The sequence below is a fragment of the Castor canadensis genome, chromosome 7, assembly GCF_047511655.1.
Source record: "Castor canadensis chromosome 7, mCasCan1.hap1v2, whole genome shotgun sequence".
NCBI classification, from domain to species: domain Eukaryota; kingdom Metazoa; phylum Chordata; class Mammalia; order Rodentia; family Castoridae; genus Castor; species Castor canadensis.
In genome coordinates, this window is record NC_133392.1 from 146,179,015 (window position 1) to 146,195,872 (window position 16,858).

The window sequence follows — 16,858 nt, forward strand, 5'->3', positions numbered from 1 at the left end:
ATAGTATGCACTGGTTTGCAAAACAAATGTTTTTTAAAATATGTTACACAGGAAAAAAGAGGTCCTGATTCCATACCCAGCACCACAAGGAAAAAAAAGTTAGTAAGATCATCTAGCTAGGTGAGGTGGTGCACACTTGTGATCCCAGCACTTGGGAGGCTGAGGCAGGAGGATCCTGAGTTTGAGGCCAGCCTGGGCTTCACAGCAAGACCCTACCTCAAACAAACAGCTCATCTAATACCAAGAATGCATTTCTCTGGAATCTCTTCTATAAAAAAGTTCTCTCTACCTGTTAAGACTAAATGAACCTATTCTACATTTAGGAAAGAAAACGATGCTGTCTCAATGACCAGTGAATTCTATCACTTCTTGAGAGCTGTGTGAGCCTCTTCAGAGCCTTGTTCTCCTTACCTGAGCTCAGCACTTTTCTGCAATCTACTTCAAACACCTAGCTGATCCTATCACCTTCCCATGCTCTCAGACTTCTCAAGTTTCACCCTACAGATCAACTTCAACAGCAGCATCCTCCACGGCCTGGCCTATCCCATCCTCCATTGCAGCTTGTCTTCTTGCCTCACTACGATGCACTCATCCTGCTTCAGAAACCTCTTACTCATGCCTTTTCTACCTCCAGTGCTTTCCCTTCCACAATCACAGGCTGATGTCCTAAAGCACTCCTCACAAATGTGCTCATTCCCTCCAAATCCTTCCCCTGCCCCTACCACCTCCACATTCTCTCTTGCTTTCTTGGCTCTTGTACCAAACCTTGGGCAAATCTGCCTCTCTTCTGTGTTCCTGATATGTGGGTGATACATTTGTATTTTGCTTTAAAAAACCTCAGACCACCCTTCCCAAAAAACAAAAAGCAGGAACAGGATAGATGAAACAAGAGCGGGAAAATAGGGGGGCTCATTACAGTACTCTTCCTATTTTTGTGTAAATTTTAATTTTATTTGTGGGCTGGCAGAGCAGTTCAAGTGGTACCACGCCTGTGTGGCGAGCAGGAGGCTGAGTTCAATTGGGGGGGAAGGACGAATTATTTCTATGGCAGAGACTATCTTACTCATCTCTGTATCCTTTACATATCTCTGTAGAATAACAAACTTATTGAATTCTTGAATTAACCTCTACTTCATCCTTTCATCCTTGTTCTCTCATTCTTCTGTCTACTCAGTTAGAAGCCCTGGGAGGAAATCTGGGCCAGGATGGTAGGGAAAAGTCTTAGTCCCTTTCTGATATGAACCCCACAAAGCCTAAAGGTTAGATAGGAATAGGTGGGGGATGTACCTTGAGTCCATTATATAAAATTCAAGTGTTGAGATCTTACTATTTTTCATAGCAATAGTTAAGCCATCATACATAATACATAGCAAATCTTTTCTTCCTCAAAATACACAGAAAACAATGTGCTCATATCCTAAGAAGCGTCAACTCTCATCCTGATGGGGGAGTAGGTAAAATCTCTGCTAAATGCAAACTTTTAAATTTTACTCACCCCTACAAAAGGAAGACTATCTGGTAGTCTAAGCCTACCTTGCAGTGGTTCAACTACTCATTGCCCAGCCCAGTCGCCATGTTCATCTGCTGTCATGCTAAAGATGAGAATCCCAGATGCCTCTGGTCAGCAAATACTTTAATGTCCCTTTGCTTTTGGTAAGAACTATGACTTGCCTAGTTATGAGCCTATCAAAAGCGTGAGCCTATAACACAAAACTGAAGTCATAAGGAGCACATGGAGCTAAAGCACACAATGGGAGGCACAATACAAAGAAATGAAGAATCAGGTTTCAATTCCACAGGTCTCTTGGAGTAAGTGGCCAAATAAAGAGATTAAGTGTCTAGCTACTGCCTTCATTCCATGCCTAAGATAAACGCCTATGCAGACATGTAGATTTGCACATATACAGCACTTGCTTCCTATACAGCTTAGAGTTAAAACAACCACCGCAATGTCACACCACTCTCTCTTTATACTGTATGTGTCTGTATTCACCCCCCCCCCCCCCCAATTTTCAGCTGAACAGAAGACATTCTGAGGAGCTCCGTCCGTTCTCAACTTACAGCTTGTCCATTGGCCTCATAGAGTGGGCACTTCTGCTTGATCTTGGCCAGTTCCATATTGACTTGCTTGCTGACAACAGCCATGGGATTCCCTCCTAGAAAACTCAAACAATTAAATTCAGCTTACCTATGAAAAGAGAAAACTTCAAAGTCAAAAACTGTTTTTCTTTTGGTGGGACTGGGATTTGAACTCAGGGCTTCACACTTGCAAAGCATGCACTTTGCTGCTTTAGTCACGCCTCCCATTCATCTTGCCCTGGTTATTTTGGAGATGGGGTCTCATGAACTATGTGCCCGGGCTGGCCTCAAACCTCAGCCCTCCCGATCTCAGCTTCCCAAGAAGTTAGAAATTATAGGCACGAGCCTCCAGCACCTGGTAAAGTAAAGTTTTTACTCAGCTGGGGACATGGCTCAAGTGGCAGAGCACCTGCCTGGTAAGCATGAGGCCCTGAGTACAAGTCCCAGTACCACAAAATAAATAAAAAATGCTCAAGCATTTGAACATAATGGGATACCACCCGTAATCCCAGAACTCAGGAGGCTGAGGGAGGAGGACTGACAGTTTGAGGCCAACCTGAGGTACACAATGAAACCATCTAAAAAAACCAGAAGCTGGAGCCATAGCTCAGTAGTAGAATGGATGCCTATCATATCTAGCATATGTAGGACCCTGGTTCAATCCCCACCAATGCACCCAAACAAACAAAACAAAAAAATCTCAAAATGTAGGGTGTATCAATTACATCTAAATTTTTTAATAATGTTCAGAGTAAAATTATGTAAAATAGGAATAAAGAAGAAAACAAAACAAAAAAATTACACATAATCACAGTAGTGGGGTTTGAAATGAGGGCCTCCAGGTAAGTGTTCTACCATCTGAGTCATCCCCCCAGCCCATGAATTACAATTTCATTGTAGATACATATGCACAGTCTGTCACCAGATGTGCCCCTTTTACCTTAGACCAGAACTGTGAGTCAAAATAAATCTCTTCTCTTTATCCAGTCTTATCCAGTCTGTGGTGTCATGTTATTGACAAAGAAAATAAACACAGTACCCTAAACCAATACATTTTAAAATTGTACCTTGGGCTTTAAAAAGTAAGTTTAAACAATCTTAGGAGTTTTAGACCATATACTCCAGTATAAAAGTAAGAAGTACTTACCAAGACCTGTGACTACCATGGCTCCAAGATCAGCTACATAGTTTCCTTTGCGAAATGTAGCAACTCGTCCACCCACACGGTCCTGTTTTTGTTTTTTTTAAAAATGAATGATCAAAGTTGTCAGTTCTGTTTTAATCTCAAAAACTTTGCATACCAGAGTCCATGCAGGACAGAGATATGGGATCCTTTAGAAACTCTAAATTCTCACTAAACACTTTTCAAAAAACTTGTCAGAAATGCTTTATCTGGGTGTTGGGGGATAGCCCAGAGGTACAGCACATGTCCAGCACACGTGAAGCAATGGGTTTGATCCCTGGCATACCCCATCTTCCCCCCCCCCAAAAAAAGTTTTATCCATTCCAAAATACTATACAAATTATACAAATCAGTTTGGCTAGGTTCAAGTTGTATAACACTTTAATTTGCAACAGATAATTTCCTTATAATATTTCCATTATATTGGGGTTGTAAATCCAAAATAAAACCCTTACCCTGGCTTCCAGAAGTGTGACATCCATTCCAAAACTTTGCAGTTGTCGGGCTGCTGCTAAGCCTGAGACTCCAGAGCCTATGATAATTACCTTTCCTGTCTTTTTAGCTAAGAGCAAAAAAAAAAAAAAAAGCAACAAAAAATCAGAGTACTTTATTGTAGTTAAAAGTTTGTGTTTACAGTTTTGTTTTGCTTTTTTCCTCATGAAAACCTCTAGGTTCTTAGCAGAATGTCTTAAAAGTAAATAACTCAGTTTTCAAAGTATGGAAATTATGTGAAAACAAATTTACAAATATCTGAAACTTAAGCCTTTCAATTTAACGCTGAACACTTACAAATCAAATGTATTATCCTGAAACTTATTTTCTCATCATTTCAGTCATGTGTTTCCATATCTGTGATCCTTAATATCATGAATGATCTACTGACTTAGCTCACAACTGTACGAGGACATATTCTGTGGCCCTGAGCTATTTCCTTTAAGCTCTACATCTGTTTCTAGGGTTACTATTTCTTTTCGAAGAATCATTAAAGCATTAAAAATAAATGTGTTAATTCTCGAAATAGCCCTATTTCCTGGATCCCTGGCAGATATTATCTAAACACTATGCAAGGGGCAAATAGTATTTATAAGAAAAAAAAAGGAAAAAACCATGAAAGGAAAACTTCAACCTCCTGCTTGCATACCTGACTTCCTCCATTTTTAACAACTTTATTTTAATTCTGATTTTTAAAAAAATTGGAAATCAAATCTTTTCCTAAGTACCTACTGAACCAGAAATTAAAAGAAATGTGTATTTAAAGGTTTTATTTTGAATCTGACTTATAAGAAAATAAACTTGAAAATATTTTGATTAAATATAATTTACAAATTTATTTACAATAGCCAAAATGTGATACACACACACACACACACAGAGTATTATTTAGCCATAAAGAATGAAATTATATCATTTGCATGAAAATAGACAGATCTAGAGACCATCAAAATAAGCCAGAATGAGAAAGACAAAATTTCATATTCTCTCTCATATGTGAAATCTAGACCTTAAAAATGAATTACAGGAATGTAAAACAACTTCTGTTTGGGAGTGGGCAGCAGTGGGAGAGGGTGAAAGGGGATATGAATATACACAAAGTACTTTATACAGATGCATGAAAAGAGAACAATGAAACCTGGTGACATTGCATTAAGATGGGGGAGTGGGGAGGGAATAAAGAGGGTGAATTTGATTGAGGTACATTGTATGTCATGTGATGCATGGAAATGTCACTGTGAAATCCCTTTGTACAACTAATACTAAAAGATGTAAAAAGAAAAAAAAGAAAAGTTAACAGCATCAAGATATAAAATACAGTCCTAGAATCGTAACTTAAAACCATTAAATTTACTGGTCAGGAAGGTCCTTACTTGGTAAGGGTTTTATCCTCTTGTAGATGCCAAAGTTGATAAGACCATGACGTTCTAAGTAACTGTGAACTCGGTGGACAAGCACAGTATCGCCTACAGAACAAACAAATTTAAATTAAACAAGTTAATATTTTCAACGATTTAAACAGAAAATTCTTCTCTTTCTCTGTTGTGAAGTCATTCTATGATTCCTTCAGAAAAGTGATCCTAGAACTTTTAGTCTGTGAAACGGCCCAAAATGTACTTCATATAATTTGAAATTTAAGAATGACATTCCATTACAGATAAAATGGAGGACAAACCTTTGGAAAGTAGTTACAACACTCATTTACTTTGCAAAACTTCACAAGACTTTGTGGATGATTGTCAAAGTTTTCTATGCATCAAAGCTGGATAACAAGTCTAGGAAAATTACTTAGGAATCTCTTTAATTCATCTGTCAATACAATTTAAAGACTGGGAAAACAAGGTACACAGGTTTATTTTTTGTAAGGTTCACTTTTGTACAGTACAAGGTGAAAAGAGAATGGAAATGTGAATGAGAAAATTAGTTACCAAGGAACCATAAGGCTTCTGAAAAGAAGTATCAATTTTTGTAACTGAGCCCAAAACCAATGCTGCTGAACATTCTACTCACTATTATAAGGCGCTTCTAGTTGTTGGAGAGTAGCCTCAAAGGTCAGCTGAATCTTCGGATTATCTAACCACAACTGCAACTATATTTAAATGACATAAATTATATCACAATTAGACATGCCATTTGATATCTGTAAAATCATCCTTTTAAGACCTTAAATATGGGTTTTAGTTTTACTTAAAAGTAAGGGTTATATTCCTGACAAAGAAACTGAGGCAACACAAAACTGTTCCAAATAAGTGAATTATTGAAGAAACTGTGGGATATTTAGCCCCCAAAAGAAAAATGCCTAGTAAACTGCCAAGGTCATATAGCTAGCAGGAAGCAACTAAGGTCCTAGTCACAGGACTCCAGAGATACTGAGTAGATAAAATCCACAAAACCTAAGGTCCATTAGGTGTGTAGAGGCGGTAGAGAAAGGTGTCAAGAATAAACTTCAGTTTCTGGACTGTACAATTAAATGAGTTGGTGTGTCATTCACTGAATGGGGTCACTGAAAAACAAAAGGAGATAATGAGTCTAGTTCTAAGACAACCAAGACGAGATATAAAATAGCAGTTCAGATGAGGTAAGCTCTGGAGTCATGTGCTTTGAGTAGTAACTGAAGCCAACATGCAGAAGAGGACTCCTAAGGGAAAAAGGAGAGAAGAAAGGGAGGACCTTAGAGAGGTCAGGATCAGTTCACATAATGACCAGTTGTTAAGGATACACCAACACAGCAATGAGAAAAGACAACAACCAGGAAAGCAAGAGAAAAACCAGAATATTATGTTATTATGTTACTGAAGCTGAGAGACTAATCTGTTTAAGAAGCAGTAGTCAGTTATTTAAAACACTGAAGAAAAAATAGTAAAATGAAGAATGAAAAAGATCATGGCATAGTCTGTGGGTTTTATTTTAACAGGAATTTTCTTTGAAGTGAACACACACACATACACACACACACAATGCAAGACAAACTAAATATCACCATTTTGAAGTCTTAGCTAAAAATAAGGAACACTGCTCCACAGACAAAGTTCTAACCAAGGAGTTAATTTGGCTAAAGGTAAATAAACCAAATTATAAAGAGATATGAACAGATCCATATGAACACTACACTTTTCTCTGTGACTACTGTCAAGGGAATATGGAATGCCTCACATACACACTGGGCCCAAACTCCTCAACCTTCACACAAATCTTCATCCTTCCATCCTATAAAATAAAGCTGAAGTCTCAAGTTCTAGTTTAATAATCCTAAAGCTGTAGTTCTAAAACTAGGAGGCAAAGGACACAATTCACGATCAGAGAACTGGCTGGGTGCCAGTGGCACACGCCTATAATTGGAGCTACGTGAGAGAGGCTGAGAACTGGAGGATCTTGGTTCAAGACCAGCCTTGGCAAACAGTTAAAGAGACCTGCCCCGCCATCTCCAAAATAACCAAAATGGTCTGCAAATGTGGCTCAAGCAGTAGAGCACCTGCTTTGCCAGTTTGAAGCCCTGAGTTCAAACCCTAGTCCTATGAGAGAGAGAGAGAGAGAATTGAGAACAATCCTTCTGCTTCATGTCCTGGGAATAGAATGTAGGGTCTTGTGAATGCTAGGCAAGTATTCTATTGCTTGAGTCACTCCCCTCCCTCCCCAGTTCTTTGGTTTGTTTTGGATTTGAGATAGAGTCTCCAAAACTTTGCCAGGGCTGGCCTCATACTTCTGCCTCCTGTTGGAAGGCATGCACCACCATGCCAGGTGAGAACTGATACAGTTCTTACAACAGGAGAAAATGACTGCTATTATGATTCATAGCCAAAGACCGTAACTCTAACCTGGGCCAACCCTTCTCTAAATCTCAACCTTTGGTCACAAGAAATAAATCAGAGAAGACAGAAGTCATTATAAATCTAACTTAAATTCAAGTAAAACATGAAAACTTCCTACAGATGAAACCAAAAACGACAATTTTATCAAAAAATTCCATTAAGATCAAATGTTGGCATGCTATACATAGATGAGTCAATCAAGAGACAAATCAACCTCAGAAATACATGCTAAGAAACTTCCACTTACTTCAAAAAAAAAAAAAAATCACCATCTTTTCTGTACTGTAAAACCCCAATATAACCTACCTCTCTAGCTATATGGTATTTAACAACCCAAATTTAGCAGTCATTTTGTAATCTAACAGTCAAATTAAAGAAGTTAGTAATAGGCCTGAGATGTAGAACACTTGCTTAGCATTCATGAGGCCCTGGGTTCAATCCCAGCACCAAAAAATGAAAGACAAAAAAAAAAAAAAAAGTTAGTGATTACTAAAAAAGCAAAACATGTTAATGACATCTGAAATACATTCAAAATAGCTGAAATCAGCCAGGCCCTGGTGACTCACACCTGTAAACTTAACTACTCAGGAAGGAACAATTCGAAGCCAGGCCAGGCAAATAGTTCAAGAGACCCTATCTCAAAAATACCCATCACAAAAAGGGCTGGAGGAGTGGCTCAAGGTGAAGGGCCTGAGTTCAAGCCCTAGTACAGGAGAAAAAAAAAAAAAAAAAGCTGAAATCTTTATTTATACTTTGTATCATCCTAGAGTGTGATGTTCTAAATAGCACCTTGCCCTCTTCTACTCTATGACTAAAGGGGAGTTTTCTTGTTTTTAAAGCTACATACATACATAAATATTTTGGAAGTATTAGAATGTGAACTCAGGGCTTCATGCTTGCTAGACAGGTACTTGACCACTTGAGCCATACCCCAGGCCTTTTTTTTTTTTTTAAAAAAGGTCTCATTACATAGCTCAGGCTGGCCTTGAACTGGATCTTCTCCTGCCTCAGCCTCCTAAGCACTAAGATTACAGGCCTGTGCCCTTACTTGGCTGTTAAAGAATTTTTCATACACAAAGCCATGAAAGAAAAATTTGTCAAAGAAAAACAAATGACTAATAAATATAAAAATGCAGTCAGTCTCAGTAAGCCAAGAAACAGAAATGAGATGGGTTTAGGCCAGTAACTGTTGACTGGTTCAGCTTTTCTGAGAGGCAATGTGTCAATATGTTTCAAAATGTTGAAAATGTTCACACCCTTTGGCAATTTTTTTCTAGATCTTTATAGTAAGAAAATAGCAGCTAGAGACAGTAACGTATAAGGCTGTTCAAAGCTTAATCATAACATGAGAATAGAAACTTAAATATCTAACAGTTAAATTACAACCCAACTGTTAAGAGAAATATTGCGCACATATCAATTATTCAGCCAGAGGAGGAAGTGAACTAGGTGAGCAGTTTCCTCCTAAAAAACTCTTAGGAGGAAAAAGACAAAATAATTATTTAAAAAAATATTTATTTTTTGGGCTGGAGATGTAGCTCAGTGGTAAAGTACTAGCCTAGTATACACAAGGCTCTGGCGTGAATCCCCAGCACCACAAAACAGAACAAAAATTTAAATGTTTAAATAAAGATTTTTATTGTGTTCTTATGGGAAACGGATCCCCAAAAATGCATCCAGGTAGAATATCAACTTGTAAATTAAAAAAAAAAATGCGTGCATATTTAAAAATATCTGAAGGAAAAAAACCCTAATTTTTAACAACTGTTATCTCTGGAATAAATGTATTATAGACAATTGAAAAATTCTTTGCTTTCTACTTTTTTCCATACTCTTTAAAAGTCATAATAAGCCTGGCAAGGCCACTTACTGTGCGGTTTCTAATGAACAGAAAAACCTTCTGGGTCTGCTGAGGCCCACTGATGATGTCTGGGAAACAGGCCGCTTCTTGAGAGGTCATCCGGTCGTGAGGAAGTCGGCTCTGGAAAGCTGCGCCCTCCACACCTAGCAAAGAAAGCAGAGGATGGCTAGGAAAGTGCAAGTGGATAGCAAAGGAGGGATGATGATGGCTTAAACTCCTTCACTGCCTGAAGAACTCTGAAGCTCTGCCTCATCCACAGGTGATCTGATCTTACCCTCTTTTTTAAAAGAAGCTTTAAGCTTGTCTCAAAAGCTGAAGCTTCCTTACAAAACAGCCACTCTTTTGAGCTTGAGATTCCAAAGTTTTCAATTCATTAATGAAACAATATGCTTCATAAGGCAGTAACAAGGCACTTGGAATATTTTTATCCAGAAAATAACTTTGTAATATTTGATAATATTCTAATTAAAATTAGTCACTAATACTGTACAATAAAATTGAAAAGTAATGAACCAAATTAAAGAAAAGTACACTAACAGGAAAACAAGCGGCTAAGGAACGAAAGACAGTCACATGCCTTCTATTAGGATTACAGCATGGAATACAAAATCTAAGGTTGAACTATCAATAGTAGAAAAATGCATGATCCCATTAATAGCAGAATTCATTAGTTCTCATTATTCAAAGATGGCAAGCAGGGAAAGAAATTTAACAGACCACAATGATAAGTCAGAAGAATGCAAGGAACTTACTTTTTCTGTCATAAACATTAGAAGTGGGGCTGGAGTTGGGGGAAACTGAGTTCAAACCCCCCAAATTAAAAAAAATTTAAAAAGCAATGAAATGGACACATGCCTGAGGTAAAGACAGGAGGATCTCAAATTTGAGGGCAGACCTGGCAAAATTAGCAAGACCCTATCTCAAAAAAAAAAAAAAAATATATATATATATATAAAAAATACAGGCCAGGTGCAGTGGTTCAAGTAATCCTAGCTATTTGGGTGGTAGAGATCAGTAGGATCATGGTTCAAGGCCAGCCTGAGCAAAAAGTCTTTGAGACCCCCATCTCAACCAAGGGCTGGATATAGTGGCACACACCTATCATCCCAACTATATGGGAAAGCTAAAATTGGAGGATAGTAGTCTGGGCCAACCAGGGCACAAAGCAAGACCCTATCTAAAAAATGACCAATTTTAAAGAGCTGGTGGAATGGCTCAAGTGACAGAATGCCTGCCTAGCAAGCATGAGGCCTTGAATTTAACCCCCAACAGCATGTGCGCGCGCACGCACGTGCACACACACACACACAAAATGCAAAAAAAAGGACTGACAGAAAGGCTCAAGCACTTGCCTAGCATGCCTGAAGCCTGAGTTCAATCCCCAATTCCATAAAAAAAACCAAAAACACTTTACTTTACATAAATAAACAGTGTTACTACAGATGTTATATTATGTAGTACACATGTACATTTTCAAAACATGTTATTTTGAAATTCTTTAAATTGGTTATTATTTTTATTAACTAGTTCAGATCATCTTTATAAGGGATTCTTAGAAATACACTTACATAGATTGGCTTATATTTCTCAGACCACCTTATAAAGATATACTTAACAACTAGCTTATAAAAATATTGGGGGGGGGCGGAGGAAAAGGGGGAGATATGACCCAAACACTGTATGCACATATAAATATATAAATAAAAGAAATAAATAAAAATAAAAATATCAAGACACAGGGCTGGGGATATAGTCCCTCCAAAAAGAAAAAAACCCAGCACTAATCCAAGCATTTCAAAATTGAATACAAATGAAGTGATTACATGTAAAACTAAACAGGCGCCAGACGTCCACATTTAAACACCTTAAAGCACATAAAACAAGACGTTAAGCTTCCACTGATAATGGAAGCAAAATTAACAAAAAGACATTAGTAAGATTAGGAGAATAAAAAAGAGAAACAGGCAGGCAAAGAGTTAACTTAGAAAATTGTAGTTACTAAGTTACTGAGGGCTCTGTTTCCACAAAAATATCCAAACAGCAAGCACTGTTTGACAAGAGGTCAAACAGAAACACCTAGTACTAACACAGAGTCACACATTAAGAAACAACTGTTCTTAGAGACAAGGAGAAAAGGCTATCCATAGACAGTGAGGAAATAAACACTGTTTGCACATTACTAAAAGTCAAGAATCCTTACATTTATATTGAACTCCAACTAAAAATTAAACACTGTCAGGACAATTAGTTATTCCTTAGTAGAGAAAATAATCAGTAGGAGCCATACATCAGTAGGTGTAGCATGAAATTAAGGCAAAAAGAGGAAGAAATACTATCATAAGTATGGGTTACTTCAGTAAATGTAAACTTTTCTAAAACTATATAGCACTGATGCTCCCAGACCCCTATTCCCAAATCAAAATAAGCAAAAAACAAAAATTTAAAGGAACACTATTACCTGAACATTAACCTCAAGCACCAAATACCTCTGAACAGGTTACTCCTTGTATAGGTTCATGTGTATACTATTAACATAAAAACCAATTAACCCTATTAAATTTCACTTCTTGGCTGGACATGCGCACACGCCATAATCCCAGCAACTCAGGAGGCTGAGGCAAGAAAGTAATGAGTTTGAGCCAAGCCTGGGCTATATAGTGACACCTGGTCTCAAAAAAGTGAAAACAAAAACTCACTAAATCTCCTATTACTTTTGATTTCTCACTGCAAGCGTTCTTACCAAAAATCACTCTAATGTAGTTCACTAACTTGGGGTGTTATGAGAATGTGTAACAATTAAGAAATTTTTTTTTATTGTGGGGATGGTTCAAGAGTACTTGTTCACCAAGCACAAGGCCCTGAGTTTAAACCCTAGTACCACACCAAAAAAAGTTGTTATTTATATGTTACATGGCAATTTCAAAGTACTTTAAGTAAAAAAAAAAAATACAAGCTTAGCCCGGGTGTTGTGGCTCACGCCTGTAATCCTAGCTACCCGGGAGGTGAGACAGGAAGGGGATCTTGGTTCCAGGCCAGACTGGACAAAAAGTTAACAAGATGCCATCTCAAACAATAAAAGTTGGGTGTGGTGGTACATGTCCATCATTCCAGCTACTCAGGAAGTGTAAATGATTGTGGTCTAGGTTGGCTCAGACATAAATAAATGCAAGACCCTATTTGAAAAACAGAAAGGGCTGGGGAGGGGCATGGCTCAAATGCCAGTACATCTGAAAAGGGGGGAAAAAATTAAGACTTTTCAGGGTAGGTCAACTAGAAAGGAAGAGAAAGTAAGGTGAGGTTATAGGCCTTCTATTCTGTAATACCAGTTCTGCTGATTCTGGTAAAATACAGGTGGCATCTTGACTGGAGTAAGGTAACAGACGTAAATTAATAGAGAAGCAAAGAGGCCTCCATGAGAGTTACTTGCCTTTGATTTAAAGAAGAAAAAAAAAAGGTAGATTAACTATAATGAGATTTCTTGCTGAAAAGTGATGGAAATCCACATATAAAAGACTTTAAGTTAGTAAACTAGAATGTACCATATCAAGTCCTATAAGTCTTAAAATAAAAGAATACTAGGAGAGATGAAAAAGAAAAAGAGAGTATGATTTCCTATATTTTAGATTTCTTATTTTTAGGATAAATATTTTAAATTATTCTATTATTATACAGAATAGTCTATGCACTGAGAAACAAGATCCCTGGGTTCTCATTCTTCTACAACTGTTGGTTTATTTACAAGTTATTAAACTTCTTTGGATTTCTTCTGGGCTCTAATCCATAAAATAGGGTAAATACAACACTGTTTCAAAGCAGGAAGCTAGATAAGATGACCTCAAGTTGTCTAGCTCTAAGATCTAGGATGCACACATCGACTTGGATTTTAAGAAGTCAAGATATGATCCTGGCCATAAGATACACCAGGAGGGTCACCTGGCTTCATTAAGAGAAGAATGTTGATCACTTATAGGCATATTTCTAACTCCTCTCACAAATGTATTCTTCTGAACATAATAAAGACCTAAAGAGAGAGCTTGAAGGGTTCAGAATAGTCACCACCCTTCCTGGAAGAACTTAAAACTCAAATTCTACTAACAGCAATTCAGGAGCACTACAGTTTTATATGAGCATCTGTTTTACTTTCAGCTGTACACCATATTGTTTACTTAAGAAAAAGAGCAAATATTCTCATAGAGAAGGCAACAAGAAAACTCAATTCATCTCTTTGAGATTAAAGCTCTAAAGACTACCCTGATCCTCAATGGTTCCAAGGAAGATCTATTTGTGCATGATTTGATGAAAAGTATTCTTAAAGGTTTGTATGCCATACATAATAGACTGAGAATTTCAGCTCCTCCAAGATAACCATTATCAATCTTTGGTGCTTAGGACAGCATTTAAAGAAGTCTACTTCTACCATTCTGAATCCCCGTAAGTACCAACTATTACAGTAACATGGAACTATCTTTGATCAAGAGAGTAAAATACAAATACTCCCTGGACCTTCTACATGCAAACTATAATAGACAAATAGCCAGACATGATTCATGCAATCCCAGCTACTCAGGAAGAAAAGATAGGAAGGATCATAGTTTGAGAATAGTCCATGCAAAAACTGTTAACAAGACCCAATCTCAAACCAATAATCTGGGCTCAGTGACATACACCTGTGACCCTAGTTACTTGGGAGATATAGATAGGAGAATCACAGTCTGAAGCTGACCCCAGGCAAAAATGTGAGACCTTACTTGAAAAATAACTAAAACAAAAAATGACTGGGGGTGTGGTTCAAGTGACAGAGCACCTGCTTGGCTAGTGCACAAGGCCCTGAGTTCAATACCCAGTACCATCAAAAATTTTTAAAAAGACAAATAATTTTAAAATAGAATTAACTGAAGCGCAACAACCTCCAACAGTGAAGTAATACCTATTTCAATTCTATCAAAATGTATATAAACCAGCTTTCAGCACTGGAACATACAAAAACATCCTTCAAGAAGCAATGGATGAAATCTAGACATGTTCTTTTGGATTCCTAGAACAAACTGTTCCAGATGGTGGTCCCTATAAATTCTTTGCTACAAGTAAAAATCCTTATTGTTTGGCCTGAAAATAAAAAGCATTTTGAATACTTTTTTTTTTTTTTAAAGAAACAGTACATTGCTACATTTCTTTGTAAAGGTCCCTTAACTCCTAAGTCTAAGTCATATATCATGTTTACTTTTACTGCAAAGGCTGCTGGTGAGAAAAGTATCCGCCATCTCTTCAAAAATGTGAAGAGAGGAGGGCTGAGATCGGCCTGAGGACTTCAGTAGGTTTTGCTTGCCTTTGTTCTGGCTATACTCTCTCCTATTATACTACTCTGTCCTCTGGATTACACTTCCCCTGCACTTCTGGCTAAAATATGGATACCACAGCCAAAAACACTTGCAAGCATCAATCCCTGACTTGGCGGCTCTTGCTACTAAGTGGCAAGCATCTAATGCCACCCTCACCTGATGCTTGGCCGTCTCCATACCCTCCAGAACTGTCGTCTTGAAGTCCTCCTGCTTGCCCTGTGGAAGGAAAGAGGAGAACTCAGGGACCTTACTCCATATATTAAGATATTATCTGGACATAAAGGCCTAATAGTTGGCGACTCATGAATTCACCACCAACTAGTAAACCCATATTCAGACTTCCTTTTTCTGGAATCAAGGTCCAGGAAATTACATCATAATCTTCCAATTCCTCATCAGGAAATTTCAACTTTACATGCTGATTCTTGTTGAAAAGCAGTGGAGCAAAGTACATAGTATTTCTAATCACTAAATTCTTGCTGTCAGCCTTATTTAATAAGTTTGGATGGGGGGAATGGATTTCAAATATCTTTTACTAACTGTTACTAGACTGAGAATTGGTGTGACATAGGCTCTAGGACCTGAAATTGCAACAGTCAGCATCAATTCAATATTTAACTTCCTAACTAAAAAGATAAATATAAGACAACAAGCAAAAGACTGATAATTTTAATGGAAAAACTCTCCTCTTCTTCTCAAAGCAAGAGATATAATTACAAGATTCAGCTCCAAAAGTAGTTTTATTTACTATACATAACAGATGGTACTGGAGTTGCATATGCCACAGGTTCCTTAGTTAAACTTTAGAAGACACCCTAGTCAGATGCCAAGCATTGTAGATAGACACACACTCGGGGAATGGAGAGAGGCAGGTAAGATCTTAGGGGAGCTTCCACTTTAAGCTACACAATAAGCCTTGCTAAGAAATTTTCATTGATTAATACATATAGAATTAACCTCAAGAAAACGATCAAAGCTTGAAAATTCAATCTGGAAAAATCAAGATAGACTTCTTCCAGACACTTCCAAAAATCTATCACTAAAACTGATGCTATGGTTGTCTTAAGCATTTAGCCACCTGGTATACTACTGGAAAACTACATTGTGACCTTTGGAAGATATGAAAATACCATCTCCCAGTGATCTAATCCTGGCCTAGCTTCTTTTTTAAACATCAAACTGGAAAGAAGACTGATTACTCCACTATTTGATTTAGAAGGGAGCAATAAAGCCAAACTAGCCCTCTTCCTACAAAAATGCTCCAGGGCCTATGAGACTTTAAATGATATCTTCATCCTTATGTATATGAGGGGTTTAGATACAAGAAATGATCTGACAATGATATTAGAAGGTACTGCTAGAAGTTAAGCATTCTATTTTGACAAAAGAATAGAATCTTATTCTAACATTCTTTCACTATACTCTTGTCCAAATGGTCTCTAGGTTCTAGAAAGTTATCCTCAGACAAGGCACAATTACATGATTTGTTGTTTACAACCCTTGGAGAACAGCATATAATCATGAAGAGAAGATCCAATTATTTAATCTGCAAACTTAAACCTACGGTTTAAATTACACTGAAAGTTTAAATCACAAATATTCATTCCTATTAAGTTCTGTATTTGTTCATAAAATGACATGAGGCTAGAAAAAAAAATGTTGCCATTGTTTGGTTTGGTTCCAAATAGAAGCAAGGTGGGTTAGAACACTAAAAGGTATTTGAGAAAGGGGTAGGGAGATGGTCTCATAACAGTGAAACAAATATAATTTTCAAGAATAACCTTGAGTATTAAAAAATAAATAAATGAAAAAGAATGACATAGCTCTTCTTTCTCAAGAGATGTTCCTGAGTGCGCAAGAAATGAAAGTAATGATCTTGTGTTATAGAGGCATCTCACTGCTACTTAAAAATTCAATAAATAAAAACAAAAAGCACTTTAAAACTAGCTACCAAGTCTGAATTTTTATTAGCGTAGTGGGACTTGAACTCGAGGCCTCATGCTTACTAGGCAGGCACTCTACTATTTGAGCCATGCCCCCAGCCCAAGTGTGAATTATTCTATTCTTCCTATTTCTATTATTTTCCATCTTCTCA

The 16,858-nt window shown here is 37.4% G+C and overlaps 1 protein-coding gene across 2 annotated transcripts in view; it reads right to left on the minus strand.

Moving 5' to 3' along the window:
• Kdm1a (lysine demethylase 1A) overlaps positions 1 to 16,858 on the minus strand; it is a 65,010-nt gene that overhangs the window by 28,065 nt on the left and 20,087 nt on the right. The window contains exons 3-9 of one of the 2 annotated variants that reach the window (XM_074081035.1): positions 14,920 to 14,979; positions 9,434 to 9,567; positions 5,765 to 5,843; positions 5,128 to 5,220; positions 3,718 to 3,824; positions 3,227 to 3,308; positions 2,062 to 2,156 (exon numbers count right to left, since the gene is read on the minus strand). In XM_074081035.1, coding sequence (XP_073937136.1) covers positions 2,062 to 2,156; positions 3,227 to 3,308; positions 3,718 to 3,824; positions 5,128 to 5,220; positions 5,765 to 5,843; positions 9,434 to 9,567; positions 14,920 to 14,979 — 650 coding nt within the window. The remainder of the gene's footprint in view (positions 1 to 2,061; positions 2,157 to 3,226; positions 3,309 to 3,717; positions 3,825 to 5,127; positions 5,221 to 5,764; positions 5,844 to 9,433; positions 9,568 to 14,919; positions 14,980 to 16,858) is intronic. The other variant, XM_074081036.1, reaches the window with a different exon arrangement.